A 21,616-nucleotide genomic window follows, 5' to 3' on the forward strand; every position below is an offset into this window, starting at 1 on the left:
ATTTCCTGTCACTTGTTTAGCAAACCCTTTTATTAGAGTTAATACAAAGCACATGTGACATGTGTCTAGTTAATACACAAGCACTACTTACCTGAATTTTGATCAATATCAAATTAATTTTTCTTATTTTTTATTTTTATTTTTTAAGTAGGCTTCACACCCAGTGCCAAGCCCAACATAGGGCTTGAACTCATGATCTCAGGATCAAGACCTGAACTGAGCTAAGAGTCAGATGCTCAATCCACTGAGCCACCCAGGCGCCCCTAATTTTCTTATGATACACCCTCAAAAACATTTGCAAATCTCCCCCTCCCCAAATTACCAATGGTTTCTTCACTCACATTGCAGAAAGGGAACTTTTATATTTTAGTCCAAAATCTGTACACACCCCATTTGGCTCACTGGGCTCAGTGAGTTCAGAACCAACCGGTTAGTTCCAGATAAAAACAGTCACGCTAACTGTTTATAGACATATTTTTAATGTTTTACTTTAAAACAAATGATCCCAGTAAAAGAGAGCAAAGGAAATTACATTTCAATGATAGCTTGAGATGGGTATGATGTTCCTGATTTATTTGTTTTCAGGAACAGACGACTGTATTGTCATACTTGACTTTTAGAACTGCTCACTTAAAATGCACATAATTATATTAAGTTTCTCTTACAAAAACACAACCATGTCATTTAAGGCAAAAAATATCAGCTTCTGGGGAGATACATTAATGTTTATGACATTTTCTCAGTCTGGTTGAATGAAGTGATCCGTTAATTTAGTTGCTCAGATTTCATCCTTTCTTGTAGTTTTGCTTTGCAAATGGGCATGAGAATTAGTCACTTTGTGCCTGATTTCCTCCTATTAGACTTGTTTCACCTGCAAATTATGAACTTTCAGAATCACTGAGTCAATGGGAGGTGAGAAAGGCACCTTTGAACAGGAGATAAAGACTTAAAAACTCAATAAAGTGTCTTACTTAAAACAAAACTTGCAACCTACAGATATTAATTTAGTTGAACAAAATGCAAACATTTAGACCAGACACAGCAATATTTTTAGTCAACCTCATAGAAGGGATGTTTGCTAGTGCGTGTTAGCTTCATCAACCCTACATATTGAAGAAGGCAGACAAACTTCTGAGCATGTGACTGCTCAGTGCTCAGCTAAATTGTGCTTCAAGACACCATTTGGCATGGACCAATGGGACTTTGCTAAGTGTAAATGGGAGACCCCTCTCAACTCTGTCGAGAGTAGCACAACAGACAAAACCCTACAGTTTGCATACAGCACGACTATCTTTTAACATCCAACAGTTTTTGTGCTAGAGTAAGATAGACACAAAATGGTCATGGCTTCAATGTATAAAAGTTTTTCACATCATGGTTTATCACATTTTGCTACGATTAAGACCTCAGTGATGCATTTAGGGTTTGTTTCTGAATCTTCAGTCTTCAACAATGCTGGATGAATACTGTGTTTGAAGCCTAAAGAGGCCTAAGGAGGGGTCCCCAATACATTCAGAATTCCTGCTGCCAGTGGGGTTCGACCCAGGACAGAGTATGTCCAGGAATCAGTGCTACCTGAAAGTTGCTGCCTCCCTCCTCTTCCTCGACTGATATTTGGAGAGAGCCTGCAGAGTGCATGGCAGGTGTCTGGCTTTAGGTCAGAGGAATGGTGTGTGTGTGTGTGTGTGTGTGTGTGCGTGCGCGCGTGTGTGTCCAACCTCTTTGGGAGAGTGTGTCGCAACTTCAGGTTGAGCAGAGACATAGTAGGTGAAAAACTTCATTTAATAATTTACTAAAATTCTGTGCTTCAAAAATGAAAATAATTGCTTTAAAAGCTTGATAAAATCTTTTTTAACTGGAGTGTAGAATTGAGACCCTAACTTCTGTGTGTCTCCAGCAGCCAAGAAGATTCTGAATGATACACTCCAGGGGAGGATGCTAGAATCCAGGTGGGTTGAGAAGAGAAAGCTTTTAAAATTTCAGTGCTTATCAAAAGGGGCAAGGGTTTTAAAAGGTTGAGAAGCCTATTTGAGGAAGAGCAGAGAAGTCGCTTACTTGGGGATGGAGACTGGGTAAGGCCTGGTGAAGTTCAGGAGCAAAAGAGTGGCAGGGAATTGATAAGTTATTGGAGAGGAAGAGTAGGAGAGTCAGGGGTGGAGAAAGCCAGTTGGGGGAGACAGTTGGGAAGGACTGGTGGATTTCAGGGCCTCCTCCTGCCTTTGGACAGCCAGTTGCTATCCCTGCTTTGTCTTCCTGGCTGATGAAAGTTTTTTGGAGGAGCATTATCTGCCAAGGAAAAAAACTCTTCCTTTCATAAGTCCTTCTGTGGCTGGAGTTTAACTGAACTGAAGTGCTCTCTGGCTTCTCCTTGCTTTTTTTAATGCCATTACCTTGGCTGAAGTTCTGAGACAGCTAGAGAGGTTTCCAACAAGCAGTCAGCGTGGCTTGCTTTTCTGGTAAATGCATCTTTCACTTTGTTTCCCTTGGGTCCTTGCTGCTGCGGCTATATGATTAAGTGTTTTGATTTGCAGACCCAGCCAGGAGTACCTGGCTTCTAACTGTAAATGTATATACCAGAAACGGAACCAATAATTATAGATTTGGGGCAACATTCTTGGGGGAGAATAGAAAATGTTTGCTACAGTATAAAAAGTAAAGGAAGTTTAGTTATAGCCTTCCGTATGCAAAATGTATTACATAATAGCAAAAAACATTCAGGGCGTATTAAAAAATAAATACCTTGCAAAATTCTCTGTTTATATATAAGACGAAGGGATGTTTAGGTAGTTGAGATTCCCTAGTAATATTCATTTTCTAAAAAGATCAAGTTCTTCTATTTTGGTTTGTTTTTCTCCCTCTCTTTACCCTCTGAGGGTGAGGCTATTTTCATTAACTTCACCCACTTCCTGGTGTTGTGTCTGGATTCTTTTCAAGCCTTTCCCGTTTCAGTCTCACTCCAATGTCTAATTCCCCAGGATCCTGCCTGTCAATTCGGCGGGAATGGTTTCTGACACTACAGCAAGCCGGGGATGGCGCCATTGCAGAGAGATCAGCCCAGCCGCACTGGTCCTTCTACTCATCCGTATTGTATTCGCTTGTGTAGAAGTCGACCACTTATAAAGGTGATTTAGCCATCGAGGAATACCTTCCCACGAACTCACATGTATCAAATAGTCTATTTGCCCCACTGGCCCTGAATTTCATTATTTGCACACTTTCTAACTGAAGAACATTCTCGTCCTAAAGAACAACATGAAAATGATGTGCAAAATTGCTTGCCACAGCGTTAAATCACCAAAAGCACACAGATTGACATTCAAATTACATTAATAATAAAATGACTGGATAGGAATGGGTTGGTAAATATATCTTGAAATAAGCAGCCGTTTCTATTATTATTCCCAAGTTCTGCTTTCCTTGATACCTTGTTAGCAGCGGTTGATGGTAGCCATTGTGTTTACATATACATTATGGCCTAATTTTGAAAATGTATTTTGTATTTAATCACAAAGCAGAAACGCCTGAAATTTGAAGTTGTTTACTCCCATAATTTCAAAACACAGAGTCAAATCTTCTAAATGACCTAATCTTGACATTTTCACACACCCCAAAGCATTAGCAGTGTTTGGTTTCTCAGGATTTTTAACTCAAGGTACATTACTAAATGAGTGGGTTAATGTTGATGTACCTTGGAATTTCAGCCATCCCTAACATGCATTTTCATGCAATTAAAAGATAACGGGCTTATAAACTTTCTTTCGTGTTCTTCCTGATTCTTGCAATTTCAACTTTTTAGAAGGGCTTTCGAAATAGTTCATGCAATGATATGTCTGGCTAAAGGAACTGCTATGCTAGAAGGAAAATGAAGAACTTATTTCAGTTTGACATGAGGCAAGCTGAGGGCTTCTGTACTTTCTCCTGCCTTACAAATGCTCTGAGATGATCGTGACCTTCCAGTCCTTAGAGAGTCTGACGCAAAAGCAGTTTCCCTGGCAGGCTGCGGCACAGCGTCAAACGTGTCTGTCTCAGTCTCTTCAGGACCCACCTCTTCATCAGTTATAAACAATTTGGATTCCCTCCATTTGGGGTAAAAATCCTGGCTGCCTCTGGAGCCACTTGACTCACTTCCAGAAAGCTGTATATTCAGTTCCTCCGTTGACCTGATCAGGTTTTGCACTGACAGGGATTTGCCCAAGTCCTTGGGCACCACGGGGTGGACAGATAACAGAGTTTCTCCTCCCATATCAAAGCTTTTCCTTAGAGAACGGTCCTTGGTCAGATTTGACTGTGCAACCTGAACATTTTCCTTGGAGGCAACAAGGCAGGTGGTGACATCAGAAATGCTTTCCTGTAAGCCTGCGGGGTTTGGGTGCAGGGTTTCTGGCCTGGGTAGATGCTTGATGGCTGGGAGAGGAGGCGGGATCTGTAAAGTTGTTGGGGCTGCTGGCTTGGGTGCCACATTTATTTGGTTTGCAATGTTGTTGGCGGCTGCCACTGCAGAGCCATCACTTTGACTCATTGGCACCTGTGTTGCTTGACTGTGCATAGTAGGGCTAAGCGCATAGAAAGTCTGAGCGCTGAACTCATTTGGCGTCAGAATGAACTGCAGGCCTCGAGAGATGTTGGCACTAGCTGATCTGGATAAGCAGCCACTGTTCTGTGCGGAACTGGACAGGTCTTTGCTATCCACAGGGCTCTGATAGTCAGATGTCTGTTCACATTCAAAAGGTGGGATCTGGAATGAGGCCAAAGTGAGGGCAGAGGCAGAGCCTTTCCGGAGGACCTGTTGATATATGTCTAGTAGGCAGTCTAGCTTGGACTCGATGGACTGCACCTAAAAATGGGGAAAATGGTTACATATGAGTATAACCTGTCATAAGAATGGGCTTCATTTCTAGAATTAAAAAGTGCAGTCAGGGTGTTTCAATACAGTTAAATATTGAGTATAATGAACGTCAGCAGTGGTGGGGGCAAGGGATGATTTCAGAGGAGAGGTATGATTTGGCTTCTACATAATCTCTACCAAGACCCACCCCCTTAACTCTTTAAAATGGACAACTGATGTTCTCAAAAAACATATAAGCACTGTAAGAAAGCAACTTCAAGACTCCCAGCCCAATCAAGCTGCCTTTGGCTAAGCCTCCTCCAAGAAATATTCTGGGACTCTACTGCAGTCTGGTCAGGAACTTCTATAATGAAAGCAAGACCTTAAATATCAATGTAGGTGATTCCAAATTTAAAAATAAAGGTACCAGGGGGCAAAGCATAAGAGACTCTTAAATATAGAGAACAAACAGAGGGTTGCTGGAGGGGTTGTGGGAGGGGGATGGGCTAAATGGGTAAGGGGCATTAAGGAATCTACCCCTCAAGTCATTGTTGCACTATCTGCTAACTAACTTGGATGTAAATTAAAATACATAAATAAATAAAAATAAAGGGATAAAATGCTTCAGAATTAATACTTGAAATATTTTTGATTAGACTGGGGAGCAGTTTGATTTCTGGACAGTTGTCTTTTTTTAAAGTTTTTAATTTTAATTCCGGTATAGTTAAGATACAGTGTTATATTAGTTTTAAGTGAACAATGTAGTGATTCTGCAATTCCATACACTACTCAGTGCTCATCATAAGTGTACTCTTTAATCCCCATCATCTATTTTGCCCCTCCCCCTCCCCCAGCCCCCTGCGGGCCACCATAAGTAACCATCAGTTTGTTCTCTATAGTTAGTTAAGAGTCTGTTTCTTGGTTTGGACGATTATCTTTGTATGAGAAGATACAGCTTCAGGGTTAGCAACTTTCAATGTACCATGATAGTTACAATGAAGTTTTGTTCTGTTTTTTAAAGAGTGAAAAAGATAACCACCAAAACACAATGAAAAATAGATCTTTGTTATTTTACTGTTGAAAATCTATAGTTGCCTCAAGTATTAATTGATGAGATGAAATTTTTTATTCCTTATGTGGAAATCCAAGTGTTTTAGAGAACACTGTCTATGCACAAAAAATGTAATTTCATTCACTCTTTCTTGGTTTTATGTCTTTAAAATACATTAATCACTAAAATACATCTAATTGCCAACATTTTGATTAAAAATATTCTGACTTAAAAGTTAACCAATGTAGTTGAACCGTACCTGTTTTTCAACCTTGACCACACGGCCGAGCATACTGAGATCATCAGTGGTCTCATGTTCTGCTGTTATTTTCTCTCGGCTCTTTTTATCCGATGTGATTTGCCCTTTTCCAAGAATTTGGTCAACACTATCAAGGAAAGAGGAGATCTGATTATAAATGCTGAAGGTGGAGATTGCCCTAGGCCAGAATGAAGTGTTTTGAAAAGAAAAATTAAAGATGATTATCTTTAATTTATGTAAGATGAAATAAAAATGATCTTATTCCAGTTGATGTGCTTATTTTCTTAACATGAGAATTACACACGAGATTAATTTTTTCATTACTCCGGTCGGTGATGAAGTCACTTATGGGCTATCTTCTGGAGGCAAAATTGTCCTAAACTACAAGATAACTTGTCTGTTTCCATCTCTGACCAGGCATTTCCTGAATTTGCTGAAAAAATTACAAAATCATAATTATGATTATTTCATGTTAATAGAACAGATTATTCAGTACATCTCATATGTGAGAGATAGGCAGATAAGAAAGTGATCACCTCCATCTTTTGGAATTCTAGTTGGGGAATATACACTGCATGAGCTGGAAATGTAAAGATTAGTTCTACAAATTCTGTGGCATTTCAACTTTATAAAAATGCTTGGAGCCACAGATAGTACTATTAAAGGACTTGGAAGACCATGGCCACACAGGCAGAGATTTGTAACATGACTACAGAATGAATTAAAACAATTTCCAAGGAGACTTGATCAACTGAAATGGGGATTACTGTCTTCTTTTGTGTGTGTGTTAGAACTGAATTATCAGGAGTACTGACTCAACATTCCCGTTTGCTTTGTCTGCCTAGAAATACAGGCAGTGCCTACCTTCTGTCATATCTAATCTATTATACTGCAAGCTCTGCAAGGACTAAGTTATTATTTTATTAATCTCTGAATGTCCATAGTGCCTGGCACACATTCAGGACTCAATAATTGCCTGCTGGATGAATGAATGAGTGAATGAATGAATGAACAAATTATGATTTCTATAATTGATGAACAGGCGTTTTAGTAAGGGCGCATTATATCCCACTGGGCTAAGTGTGCTGTGGGATAAAAACAAATGTTTAAGACTCTCTCCTTGTGTTTTAAGAACTCTTCAAACACAAACACCAGTAATTTGTGCCTGAGAGTGAAGCAAGACTCTTAAAAAACTGAGTTGACTGAACATTCTGGCTTCAAGATAACACAATCAAATGTAGTTGGAGGAACATATTGAACTCATTTCTTTTAATCACTCACTAAGATGCTCACCGGAGAGATAGTGTGTACCTAGCACTGTACAGGACACTAAAGAAGAGAAAGGCCAGTCTTAGTCATGAACAAGAGGAATAAACTTGCCTCCAGGAAACAACATGGGAACCAACCCCTTGTTTTTCAGTCCCAATTCTCTGGCACAGTATACCAAGATTGTGAGTGTTTCTATGCTCTGTAGTAGTTCTAAATGCTGTAGGAGGTCAGAGAAGGGAAAGGTCTGGTTTTGTGGGCCAGATAGTCGGGTCAAGTTTAATGAAGGAGAAAGACTATTCTTGAAGGATGGTTAGGATTTAGAGAATAACAAAACAACAATAGCGGCAATTATTCAAATGACATCAGCAACAACCATTAACATTTTTTGAGCATTTAGTTAATGTGTATTAATTCATTCAATCCTCATGACAACCCTATGAAGCAAGCACTAACATGAGTCCCATTTGTACAGATGAGGAAACTGAGATACTGTATACTGTCGTTGGAGGCTTCTAATGCCTGATTTACAGCCTTCAATAAAAATCTATGTTAAAAGAAAAAGTGCAGTTATCCATGAAAATGAATTAGAAATATGAGATTCAAGAGTTTTCTCTACAAAAAGTTCTTCTCAGATAGTTTTTATCCCTATTCCTTCACAACAAATCTCATTTCTATTGCTTACCGTGTTTGGAGACTTTTAATTCTACACAACATGTCTAGATGACCAGCAGAATATTGTTCAATGACATCTTTTACATCATATGGGCGTAATGTTTCCTTAAACTTCCGTTTTGCAACATGAAATTTCATAATCCTGTAAAAGCAACATATTCCATATTAATCTCCATAACTTTGCTAAAAGAAGTTACCCAAATAGCTTGCTAGTAAACATGAGAAACTCTGGGGAAAAAAAAGTCATGCATCAAATTATTTTAGGCTCCTCCAGAAATGCAACATAAAAGTCCAAGATTATAGTAGGCAATTTAAGAATATCTCATGGGATGCACACATTGAGAGTAGAAAAACACACAAAAAGAGACTTAATACTAAGTGTTATACCTTTTTAGTGTTCACTGAAACCTCAAATTAAAATCAAAGTTAAAATGCAATCCTGCCTTTCCTATGTGACCCTCGGAAGTCTAAGAAATAACACACTGCATTCCTTAAAAAATATAAAAGTTGTTAAAATGGTCTTTTGTGTACCTATATGCAATTTCAGATGCAGATGTGTCTGCAAAACTCTCTTATTCTCTCTAGAGAAATGTACCTTTGTATAGACATTTTTGAAAATTCTGTTTCATAAATTACTTTTGCAGAATGCTGCTCCATTAGGCAGCCACGTTCCCTTTGTTTCAGACATAACACACATACACTGAGCTTGGAGATCTAAGATTTCAGAACCAGAGATCTCTTTTATTACAGTGCTTCCCCCAACATGGACCTTTGTTTTAAAACAATGTTTCATCAATACATCCCATGATGCCATAATAGCCAAGTTGCCTAAGATAACCAGTTACTGCAATAACTTGATATTATTCCCAAAGAAATCAAAGAAGCATAACATTTTAATGAGTCTGTGCAGCCTTATTGCAGGTAAATGTTAAGCCTGCCAGTGTTTTTTCAACCATTAAATGGCTCATAGACTCCCGTTATCACACTCATGGATCCCAGGCTGGGAATTAGTCAATTAGGCTCTGCAAACCAAAATTTGTTGTCCCCCGGTGGAAAGTGGGAAGATTGGGAATAAATGTAGGATTTAAACAGAAAATACTCATTACCTATCCTGATAGCTCATTGCAAGGAATCCAAATTGTTTTACTGGTTAAAAAGCCCCAAACTCTTTCTTGTAATTGTATTATTAACTTCAAATTAATTGCACACTAATTATTCTGGAATCATTTATCCATAATATTCTTTCTCCCTCTCTCTACCACATTTTCTCCAACAAGCTCTTTTTTGTTCAGGGTTTTTTGATCTGTTTTTATTTGCAAAAATATGTAAGCAAAGTTATTCACAGGAAAGTAAAGGAAATATTTTTTGTTTTTATTTTTTTAATTTTATTTTTTTAAATGTTTATTTTTGAGGGAGAGAGAGACAGAGCGTGAGTGGGGGAGGGGCAGAGAGAGAGGGGGACACAGAATCCCAAGCAGGCTCCAGGCTCTGAGCTGTCAGCACAGGGCCTGAGGTGTGGCTCGAACTCACAAGCTGTGAGATCGTGACCTGAGCCGAAGACGGATGCTTAACCGGCTGGGCCACCCAGGTGGCCCAAGGAAATTTTTTTTAATTTAACCTCTTAGTATTTAGCTTTAGTTCCTTTTTTTTTTTTCCAAATTTGGTTGGGGTTCAGTCTCCTATATTAAAAAATGGAGAAAAAATAGTGAAATATGTACTCTCTGAAATTTTTGGCCGTAATTATTTTTTAAATACCTGTTTCCCCACACTAAATTGTCAGCTACATGAAAGCAGGGCTGGGTCTCTTTTGCACAATGGTCAGTGGTCAGTAAGTGTTAGCTATTGTTACTACCAGTACTTCTACTATGGCTGTGACTACTACCATTTTTCTTCAACATTGTGTTCTCAGAGCTTTGCACAGTTCCTGATACACAGTAGAAAGAAATATTTGTTGAATAAGAGAAGAAAGGAAAGAAAGAGAAAAAGAAAATATCTGTGAATCTGGCTAATATTAAGGATTAATATTAAGGATAAAACTGAAAGAAAAGCTAAGCCAAAGCCCAGACACTTCTTTACTAACTGTCAGAGTAGCTAATGGCGCCTGGGTGGGTGGGAAGAAGGGAAAAATCATTCTTACACAACCTAGGTGGTTTTTAGGTGTTGTTGTTTGTGTTTTCAATAACACTACCACTTGTTATGTGAAGTACTTTAGATGTCTTGTCTTCAAGAGCACTTAAGATATTTTTATTTCCCTGGGAATGCAAGCCGGTGCAGCCACTCTGGAAAACAGTATGGAGATTCTCAAAAAGGTAACAATAGAATTACCCTATGACCCATCAATTGCACTACTAGGTATTTATCCAAGGGATACAGGCATGCTGTTTTGAAGGGACACAGGCACCCCAGTGTTTATAGCAGCACCATCAACAATAGCCAAAGTATGGACAGAGCCCAAATGTCCATCGATGGATGAAAGGATAAAGAAGATGTGGTATATATATACAATGGAGTATTACTCAGCAATCAAAAAGAATGAAATCTTGCCATTTGCAGCTATGTGGATGGAACTGGAGGGTATCATGCTAAGTTAAATTAGTCAGTATGAGAAAGACAAATATCATATGACTTCACTCATATGAGGACTTTAAGAGACAAAACAGATGAACATAAGGGAAGGGAAACAAAAATAATATAAAAACAGGGAGGGGGGCAAAACATAAGAGACTCATAAATATGGAGAATAAACAGGGTTACTGGAGGGGTTGTGGGAGGGGGGATGGGCTAAATGGGTAAGGGGCACTGAGGAATCTACTCCTGAAATCATTGTTGCACTATATGCTAACTAATTTGGATGTAAATTTTAAAAAATAAAATAAAAAAAACCCCATATTTTTATTTAATTTCCCTCGGTGCCTGGGTGGCTCAGTTGGTTAAGCCTCTGACTCTTGACTTTGGCTCAGGTCATGATCTCACAGCTTCGTGGGTTCCAGCCCTGCATCAGGTCTTTTCTGACAGCATTGAGCCTGCTTGGGATTCTCTCTCTCTCTCTCTCTCTGCCCCTCTCCTGCTCACTCTCTCTTTGTCTCTCAGAAATAAATAAATAAACATTAAAAAAATAAAAAGAAAAGATATTCTTATTTCTCTTTCGTATTTAGGGAAACTGAGATTCAAAGACTTGTCCCTACACAAGCAATCAGTATGAGGCAAAGCCAGGATCCCACCCAGATCTGTCTGTTCTCACCTTCATATCACCTCCTGGTTTCCCATGGCATAAATTCTGGAGATGTTGACAAGGTTGGCTGGGATCTTTGGCAATTTTTCTTGGCTATAGTGGTAGAAACCACCCTACACGCAGAGGGACAAGCTTTGGCATGAGTTAGTGTGTTCCCACCGACTGTAGCTCAGGCATTTGTGGCCTGTGGCATGGCTGCCCAGCGGTGGACCCACATGCCTCCAAACTGAATGATCTGTTTTGTCCTAATGGGGGCCTGCCCTTGTTTTTTGTAGGGAGTTGTGTGAATTCTCTATGGTAATTTGTCTCAGAGTTGAATGTTGCTTTTCTCTTTACCTTTCACAAATATTTTAACAGAAGAACAATTTGAAAGCATTCAACAGACAGTGTTACACTCTAGCCCTTAGTCATATTTTAAGCAGATCATAGATCATTTTATTTACATAATTTACCATTTATAAGCTAGCCAGATTAAAAGAAAATTCATTGTTAATAATTTTGATCAATATTTATAATTTGGATTTGTACTATTTGCACATTTCCGTGGTATAAATACTCCTACCATACTTCATTTCAAGCTATCAATGTGACATCACTTGAATAAGAAATTGGGAAGAGATGTATAATATTATATCATTAATCGTATTTACACCATAGAGACACAATAGATGTGTATAACTCAAGAACAGAGAGAGTAATATGTTGTAAAATGATTAGGAAGTAGTGAGTGTTGAATATGTATTGCTTTTGTTTTTAATATTTTATTGTGAGTTTATACAATTTACTTTTTCATAATGACTGTATTTAACAACCAGCAAAATTCCTAAAAATGTGACAATCAGCTCCTGAAAGTCAGTACAGGCTGGCTCCAGTCCATCCCTGCAAATATCCCTCCTTTTCAAATAATTGAAATAATATTATTAATCCAATTTTTAATTCCTAAACATGAAACTAGGCAAATCTGTAAGTAAAGCATTGGAGGGAAAGCAATTCCCCCAAAGAATGATACAATGTGTAGCCTATTAAGAACTTTAACATTGACTCAGCTTTGCATAATCATCATGTGGCCCTACTGAAACACTACAGAAGACAATCAGTCTCCCGTCTAGGACTGCTAAGCATTTACTAGGGCATCAGTGAGTGTGACAAAACCATTTTACCTATTAAGGATTAGGTTTTCTATTATAGAAACAAATAGATTTTCTTTTAACAATTTTAATTAATTAACTAATTAATTAATTAATTAATTAACTAATTAATTAATTAATTAATTAATTTTTATTTTAGAGAGAGAGAGACCACATGTGCAAGGGAGAGGGCCAGAGGGGGAGAGAGAGAGAATCACAAGCAGGCTCTACATTCAGCATGGAGCTTGACATGGGGCTCCATGTGGGGCTCCATCTGGGGCTTGATCCCATGAGCCTGGGACCATAACCTGAGCCTAAATCAAGAGTCAGATGCTCCACCAAGTCACACAGGTGCCCCTATTTTATTTTATTTTTTAAGTAATCTATACACCCAACATGGGGCTCAAACCCACAACCCTGAGATCAAGAGTCACATGCTCCACTGATTGAGCCAGCACCCCTGGACAACAAATAGATTTTCTTAACCGTCTTTGTTGTAGGTTGAAAATGAAAACATTGAAGAGGTCTAAGGTGAGATATGAAAATTCAAAATCGGGCAATATGTTTTATAAATGTGGAGGGAATGTTTAATAACATACATATTTTGGAAACCAGTAATTTATATGAAGGATGATGGCATTCATTTTGCCTTTGTTAAGGACAGACCAAGTATGTACTAATAGCTCCCAAAGCTGTCCCCTCCTTTTGATTTGCAATACTGTAACCTTGAAAGAATAAATCTTTCAAAGTGAAAGTAAGAACATCTTTTCCCCTTCCTAAGATCCTTCATTGGTTTTCATGGCCTGTCAAGTAAACATCAAATTCCTTAGTATATCATAATAATGCTGTTTATGGACTGGCCTTTCTCGACTTCTCTCACCCCATCCCCTTCCACTCTGCCTTTGGAACTTGAGGTTCCAGCAACGACAACAACAAAAACTTGCAGGGCCACAAAACACCATTCAATCAATTATAAACTTCAATTGTTCGTATATGCTATTTCCTCTTCCTGAAATCCTATGATATCTTCAAAAAAATTTAAAAAATATTTATTTATTTTTGAGACAGCATGAGCAAGAGAGAGGCAGAGAGAGAGGGGACAGAGGATCTGAAGTGGGCTCTATGCTGACAGCACTGAGTCTGATGTGGGGCTTGAACTCATGAAACATGAGATCATGACCTGAGCTGAAGTCAGATGCTTAACTGACTGAGCCACCCAGGCGCCCCATGTGGTATCTTTAAGACTCAGCTCTAAAGTCAATTTTCTTATGGAAATTTCTGTGATTCTTCCAAAGTAGTTAGTCACTTGCATATCAACCTCTATTTTAGTACTTAGCACACTGCACTGTAATTATTTGCTTATACATTTGCCTCCTTCCCCAGACTGTATAACGTTCTTGAATGAAGGGTTATTTCCTCTCCCCTTGATAATCCAACATTTGGATTAATGATCATGAGAGGTTTGTTTGTCTAGAAGCTCTACCAAGGAGACTGGGTGGGCCACCCAAGAGAGAAGAGGGTAATGGATGGGGACCTCACACCTTCTCTCTCCACATGATCATCTCTATTCATTCCTCTTTAAGAAGCCTGCACTCCAGTCCTCCTGGAGTTTTTGTCACCAAAGTGCTCATTTCTCAGGATTCTGTCTTTGTACTCTACCTAAAATGCTAACTGTCCTGGACTCAGCCCAAGCATTGACTTCTCTAGGAAGTCTTTCTTGATCACCTCTATAGGGAAAGATGGTCTTTTTTTGTGCCCTCAAATGCATTGTCCTGTAGCTAAATCTGAGGCACTGTATCTCACCCACTGGACTTTATCAATGTTAGGGCTATGGTTTTTACCCTAATGTCTTGCACAGTCCCTGGCAAGTATCAGAGGTTCAACAAAAGCCTGCTGAAGAAATGAATGGGGATCAGCTACTCTAGTTGCTCAAAGTTGTTTACATTGTTTTGTGGCAAGGCAGGCTCTTGTAGAGGTCTTCTTGAAAGAATGCCTTAGAATTAAATTGGAGTTCTTCAGACATATTTCAGGGAGCACAAATCCAGAATTACTCAAAGTGTAGACAAGGGGCAGAAATTTTTTTCTATAAAGGGCCAGATAGTAAGTATTTTATGCTTTATGGGTTGTATGGTTTCTATTGAAACCATTCATCTTGCATTGTGGCATGAGAGCAACTACAGACAATACATAAGCAAGTTAAGTGTAGATGTGTTCTAATAAAACTTTATTGACAAAAAACAAACATTGGGTTGGATTTTGGCTCCCCACTGTAGTTTGCTGCCCCATGGTTTAGATAAGAGAGATGCGGGGAGCAGGAGCAATGAGGAAATGGCTTCAGGCCAGGAATAAACAAAAGCCCGTGCACTGGCCTGGGGAAAAGATGCAGAAGACCTCGGTGGTACCCTACATGCATATAAAGAAGTTTAAAATGTTCTATATATTGCTTGGTAGAAAGGAATGTTTAATCAGGTCATTCTAGAGTAAAATTAGGACTGTTAAGAAACATTTCACAATTAAGATAATAATGCCAAGCAGTAGTTTAAATTATAACCCTATGAGAAGGGTATTATTGTCATCTCCACTTGTAGATAAGGAAACTGAGGCATAGAGAGGTTAATAACTTGCCTGAAGTTAGATAGTAAATGTGGAATTGGGATTTGAATGAGTTTGGTTCCAGTGCTGAACTGTTAATCACAATGTTGTACTATTGTCTTAATATTAAGATTTTATATTTTGACACAAAATAACAGCAACAACAAAGATCCTTTCATATGATACAGCTCTTTTCACTCACATGTGCCTGGCATGTAGGTTCTCAAAGCTGCTAAGTGAATGGACTGTTCTTACTGGGCTTGTTGGAAGGTCTTTTGGAGGACCAAAAAAAAAAAAAGACTGAGGAGTAAGTTACACTCTCACTGGCTTCTTTTTTTCATGAGGGTAAATTGCACCACTGGAGCTAATGCAGCAGCAAAGAGCAAAAGCCCTTGAAGTTGGTTTCCTTTGATGCTGTCGGGAACTGAGAAGCTGGCTAGGAGTCTGAGAAAAGGAAACCTCTTGCACAAAGCTGACATGCCCTGTAGTACCACTAGAGGGGGAAAAAGATTCATCACAAACTTCATAAACTGGCACCTCCTGTTGAAACTGAAGGAAGTCTGCTCACACAATTTTCTGAGCACGAAGAAATAACTAAAGCAAAGTTAAACTCTGGGTAGAATATATCTATATATACACACAAACACATGTGCACTTATAAGGAAATGTAGGTGCATTTGTTGCCATGAGTTATAAAATCTTGCAAAAGTCTTGTTCCAGTCCTCTAAATCAGGGTAACAACATTGCATATAAATATGCAGAGATAAGAACGATTAGAAAGACAAGCGGCAGTGACTGCGGCCGCCACGGAACAGATGGAAGGGCCCGGCCGGCAGCCAAGGCGCGGGCAGGGCGGAGAGGGCTCAGCCGACTGTGAACCGAAGAGGCAGTTTGATTGACTGTAAGGACAGCCGTACTTCCCAAGCTTGGCTGCTCACTGGAACCGGCCGCGAGCTGTAAAAAACGCCCATGCCTGGGTCCCACCTCCGTTGTAATTGATCCAGGGTGTGGTTCAGAGATTTTGTAAAACTCTTCAGGGGATTCTAACGTGCAGCTCAGGTTCAGAGTCTCTGAAATGGAGGTGGGAAGAGGGAGATGGCAGAAAGATTTCCTTGCTCCCTGCCCCCACGCAAAGAAGTGATGGTGGGTGTTGCTAGGTCTTCTTTGTTACACCTGTCATACCCATAAGGCAGAGGGTCAGTGTGCTTTGGCGTCAGGCCTCCAATCAGAACCTGAATGTTTCCTGACCCCCTCCCTGCGTGAGGCCTGAAGTCTCATACAAGGAATAGTTAAGAAATTCCATTTGTTTTTCGGAAGGGAAAGGGAGTGCCGGGCGACGACTGATTGATTTTCTTTAAGTAAGTGTTCGTGGAGCGCCTACCACTGCGTGCTGGGGTGTGTGCTAGGTGCCGGAGGAGCACTGCCTCTGCTGGAAAGGAGCTGGCAGAGGTGAAGGAGGCTCCAGTGATTATCTGTCTCCAGTTTCTTCTCTCTCCAGTCCTGGTGGAGGCAGCAGCCCCTGTGGCCGGGAGCTCTGACAGGATCCAAGAGCCTCATTTGTTCAGAGCCAGAAGCTCTTTACATGAGCTCAGTGTGGCCGCTTCCCTGAGCGATGCCACAAGCGTGTCTGATGCGTGGGATTTAAGAATTCACTCATGGATTCTATCACTCACCTATCAGACATTTATTGAGTGCCCACCACATGCCAGGCTCTGTGCTGGATGCCAGGCACACAGTGATGAAGAAAATAAATCCTGCTGCTTGAGCACTTCGTGTCTGGTAGGGCAGACTGTGTGTGAGAGCAAGGTGGTGGGAGGTTCAGGCCAGCAGGAGTGCTAACTCAGATTAGTATTAGTGATAGGAAGCAATTTCAGGACGTGACAGTCCCTTACCCTTTGTACCTCCACCTCTGGGGATTATATTACCAAATTTTTATTTTCTTTAAAAAAATTGTTTTAATGTTTATTTTTGAGAGAGAGAGAGAGAGAGAGAGAGAGAAAGGTGCAGAGAGAGAGGGAGACACAGAATCCAAAGCAGGCTCCAGTCTCCAAGGTCTGAGCTGTCGGCACAGAGCCTGATGGAGGGAGGACTCGAACCCACGAACAGTGAGATCATGACCTGAGCTGAAGTCAGACACTTACCCGACTGAGCCACCCAGGCACCCTATATTACCGAATGTGTCCAGGCTGCACAAATGGCCCCTTATGTTTCCAGATCTTATATTTTTGGCATAGATGTGTGTTTCTCCTGCTGACCCCTTTTCTTACCTGATGTTGACCAGTTGGATTGACTTACTGTACTGATATGCATTCCATATCCCTCTCTTTCCCAGTTTGGATGATTCTACCCCATGACTTCTGACTCTTCACAAGAAATACAGCATCCATCTGCCTTAAAAGTAAGAGTCCTTGGACTCATTCTTGAAGTGATACAGGGCCTTCTAATTACTGAAACTTCCCCACAGCAACCTCTTTTGCCTTTCAGAGATTGGTCAGGGGATGATGTTGATCATGGAGCAAGTTTGCCACGATAACTAAGTTTGTGGAACCTGAAATTTTGGGTCACTTATTAAAGGCATATGTGTTACCTGTTTGGATGATTTATTAATGTTCCTTCTTTGTTAATACATAAACATGATTTAATAATGCAGATTTACATTTGTGTACACATTAGACTCTGAAAACCTTTCAACATTAGTTATAGAATTATATATCCCAAACTCCTTTACCCTTCTTTCATCTTAGATCAGGCTACTAGCCAGGGAAAGAGCCTCAGGAGTTCCTGGATGGACTGACCAGCACTTCTACACAGTCTATCAGATGTCCTCACTGCAGGGGCAGTCAGGTACCCCATGTGGCTGACTTAGGGATCAGCCACAGGACCAGTTCTGTGGCCACACTGCTGCCACACTGGATGTAGAGTTGTTTTTCTAATGCTTGTTATTATTATGCTTTATATTCAGGATTTGGTAGACTCTCCTACACATTTTTTTTTTTTTTTAAAGGGGTTAAGAATAGTAGAACTCAAGCAAGAACTTCTAGATTCACACAAGTCTGCAAATGGTTAACTCTCCTCTTAGGATTTTGTGAGCACTGATCCAGTAACTAAATTTGGGAATTTTGTTTTCTCAGGAGTATAAAATTCTGCATAAACTTTAAAATATGAAGTGAATAAGTAAATAAATAAAGTACCCATACATGTTGATTGCTCTTGAATATTTTTAGTCATAGCAATGAATGGGAGTTTCAGTTTAAATTATAACCAAATAAAAGGTTAGAAATTAGAGGCTGTAAAGTAAGTGTGTCTTCAGTGAAAACACTAGTTTAATGCAGCCTCAGAGCGAAATGTGGCCACAGGCAATTATCTTTAAAACAGAAACAAACAAAAAGAATATTCCAGGGAATATATTAGCTGATTTTAAAAATACGTGCTAAATGATCCCTAAAATGTTCTTCTAACAGCGTCCTTTACTGTAACATGCCAGAGACTTGGCTGACAAGAATGTCTTAACAGTGACTTGCAAACAAAGACTCATCACCTCTGCTAAAATAGCAGAGATGCTATCAGCAAAATTAAGAACTGGTGATGATTAAACAGCTTGTAGATTTAACAAAAACCCACAACGGCAAACATGTGCCTCTTCTTCTCTATTTGTGGAGTGTTCTTGTCTGAAGGATGGAGTGAGATTTAAGAAGGATTCAAAGATGAGAATGCATTTTAGGGGATGGTCAAGAGAATGGTTCTGAGCTGCCTTTCAAAATAGGAAGAATGCAAGGGCAAGAAAACTGGAAAACCTTGTCACCCAACCCAGGGTTCCAGAGAGGCCTGATTTGCATAATCACTTGAGAGACTCTGACGAATCATCATGGGTCTTCTCTTTGCTGATCAGATCTGAGCAATTTTAGAAGAGTTGATGAGTCTTTGCTAGTTGCAAAGAAATTCTTGACATTTTATCTAGGTTCTTATTAGAATGAAAGATTCTGATAGATAATTCTAAAAAATGTTTTGCTTACAGTCTGGCTTCCAACCCTTTTGCCACTATTGAATTTTTTTTCCCAAAGTCACTGATGACCTCCTGGTTGCCACTTCCAAATGACTTTCTCACACTTTATCATCTTGACCTCTTAGCAGCACTGAACACAGTGGACCTGGCCTCCTGCTCCTAGGCACTGTCTGCTAGCCCTTCCTCTGCCACCCCCCCCCCCCCCCCCCACCAGTTTCCCTCAGTCTGGCTTCCTCATTAGTCTTCACCTGAGCCTTCTTCCTTTTGCAGCTCCCTGCAGGTTTGTGAGCCTTAACTTCTGTGGTGACCGTCTTCTGTCTTTACTCCCATACTCTCCTTGGGATGACACTTCTGCAAAACATCTATGTCTGTGCTGATGACTACGAAGTTTGCTCCCATTCCAGATTTTTCTCTGGGACTTCAGATCCAGGGCTTCATCTGCCTGAGGGGCCCCGCCGTAACTGTGCAAACTCAACAGTTGCAACAACGCACCATCTTCCCACAAGCCAGCCTCTGTGTGACTAGCCCCCCGGATGTACCATCCTGATTCCTCCTGCTCTTTCACTCCGTCTTCTTCAACAGTAAATCTCCAATCCTGTCATTGTCTCCTGTCCAAAGAGCTCTGGAATCCATCCTTCACGACTGGCTGGCTCGGGCTCCCAGCAGATCCAGGTATTGTAACAACAATGGTCCCCTCTTTCCAATCTGTTCCTTGCACTGTGGTTAGTCATTGTTCTAAGTATTAGAATAAAACACCAGTCTGACAAAGTTACGTCTGTACTTAGCCTCCATGCCTTCCTGCTTGTTATAACAGTTCCTGTTCCTCCCTTGAGTCTGACCTCTCCTCCCTATGTTCTCTACCCCCTACCAGCACATATACTTTCTTTTTTTTTTTTTCAATATATGAAATTTATTGTCAAATTGGTTTCCATACAACACCCAGTGCTCATCCCAAAAGGTGCCCTCCTCAATACCCATCCCCCACCCTCCCCTCCCTCCCACCCCCCATCAACCCTCAGTTTGTTCTCAGTTTTTAAGAGTCTCTTATGCTTTGGCTCTCTCCCACTCTAACCTCTTTTTTTTTTTTTTTTCCTTCCCCTCCCGCATGGGTTTCTGTTAAGTTTCTCAAGATCCACATAAGAGTGAAACCATATGGTATCTGTCTTTCTCTGTATGGCTTATTTCACTTAGCATCACACTCTCCAGTTCCATCCACGTTGCTACAAAAGGCCATATTTCATTCTTTCTCACTGCCACGTAGTATTCCATTGTGTATATAAACCACAATTTCTTTATCCATTCATCAGTTGATGGACATTTAGGCTCTTTCCACAATTTGGCTATTGTTGAGAGCAGCACATATACTTTCTAATGCCATCTTCAGATCTGGTTCTCGGCAACTGCAGTTCCCTCTGCTAAACTCACACCCTTTACAATAGCCTGGCTGGTACCTACCAAGTCACCAGATCTCTGCTAGAAAACCCCTTCTTCCAGAAAGACTTCCCGAATGCCACCTCGCACATAAGTGCCAACATTCTTTGTGCCCAAATATCCTGGACTTCTATTATTGTAGCAATATGTTGCTCTGCATCATAATTGACTCTGTACTTTTCTGTCAGCCCTTCAAAACTCTAAGCAGGAATCCATTTTTCTTGTTAATGTCTATCCTGGTGTCTGGTGCAAAGTAGAAGCTCTACCATTTTTTTTTTTTTTTTTTTTTTAGAGTGTAGGATCCTTTGGGAGGAACTAAAGAGTTTATAGTCAGGCCTCTGTGAGGGCAGGGGAGGAAAAGGAGAAATAACTTCTCCCTTTCACAGTCCTTTTCTTGGGAGGGTGCCTGGGAAGGCAGCAAGCTCATCCAGAGGAGGAAGGGGGAGAAATCTACCTGGAACATTGCCTCATGGTTGCGTGGAAAAAATGCCCTTTCAGCCCTGAGTGGCGTTACTCTGAGTGATTCCTCAGCATAGGTGGTGAGGACATACCTGCAAGGGGTAACAGCAAGTGCTTCCTGGGGAAGGAGGTGCAGGCAGGCAAGGCTACAAACATTTGGAAGTTGGGAGCACCCCTCAGAAGAGAGAAAGAAGTGCTCCTCTCCCATGATATACATGGGAATCTGTCTGGCCTGAGTGGAGGATGGGCAGAGTAGGCAGCATGCTGGGAAGACAGTAAGGAGCCCGGACACTTGTAGGTTAAAATAGCTCTTACGTAGTGCTTCCATGTGCCCAGCACGGTTCTGAGTGCTCTGCAAATGTCAATTCAGTTAATCCTCACCACAACCCTACAAGGTCAATACTATTACCATCCTCACTTCACCAACAAGGAAACGAGGCACAGAGAGCTGACATGAGTTGCCCAAGCTCACACAGACGCTGTCATTTCTTGGATCACTTCTCCTGAGCAGTTCTCAGGAGGGTGGGGGCTGGGGATAGAATTAGCTAATGGCACCAGGGTAAAGTTGGCTGCAGCTTCAACTAAAGAATTCTTTGAGTTTTCCTCCCAAACTTTATTCATTTGGTTTTCTAGAAGGCTGGTTGTACCTTCAGAAACAATAGGGTGCATACAAGTCAAACATAGCAGGTGTGGTGA

General features: G+C 40.5%; 1 protein-coding gene across 4 annotated transcripts in view; it reads right to left on the reverse strand.

Moving 5' to 3' along the window:
• Positions 1-456: 456 nt before the first annotated feature.
• Positions 457-21,616, reverse strand: part of KCNQ5 (potassium voltage-gated channel subfamily Q member 5) — a 518,932-nt gene continuing 497,772 nt past the window's right edge. For all 4 annotated transcript variants that reach the window (XM_019417732.2, XM_019417734.2, XM_019417733.2 and 1 more), the window contains 3 exons: positions 8,087-8,218; positions 6,136-6,262; positions 457-4,834 (listed from right to left, as the gene is read on the reverse strand). In XM_019417732.2, coding sequence (XP_019273277.2) covers positions 3,872-4,834; positions 6,136-6,262; positions 8,087-8,218 — 1,222 coding nt within the window. In that variant the 3' untranslated portion in view covers positions 457-3,871. The remainder of the gene's footprint in view (positions 4,835-6,135; positions 6,263-8,086; positions 8,219-21,616) is intronic.

The sequence above is a fragment of the Panthera pardus genome, unplaced genomic scaffold (assembly GCF_024362965.1).
Source record: "Panthera pardus isolate Hobbes unplaced genomic scaffold, ASM2436296v1 HiC_scaffold_17, whole genome shotgun sequence".
In the NCBI taxonomy this organism is placed as follows: domain Eukaryota; kingdom Metazoa; phylum Chordata; class Mammalia; order Carnivora; family Felidae; genus Panthera; species Panthera pardus.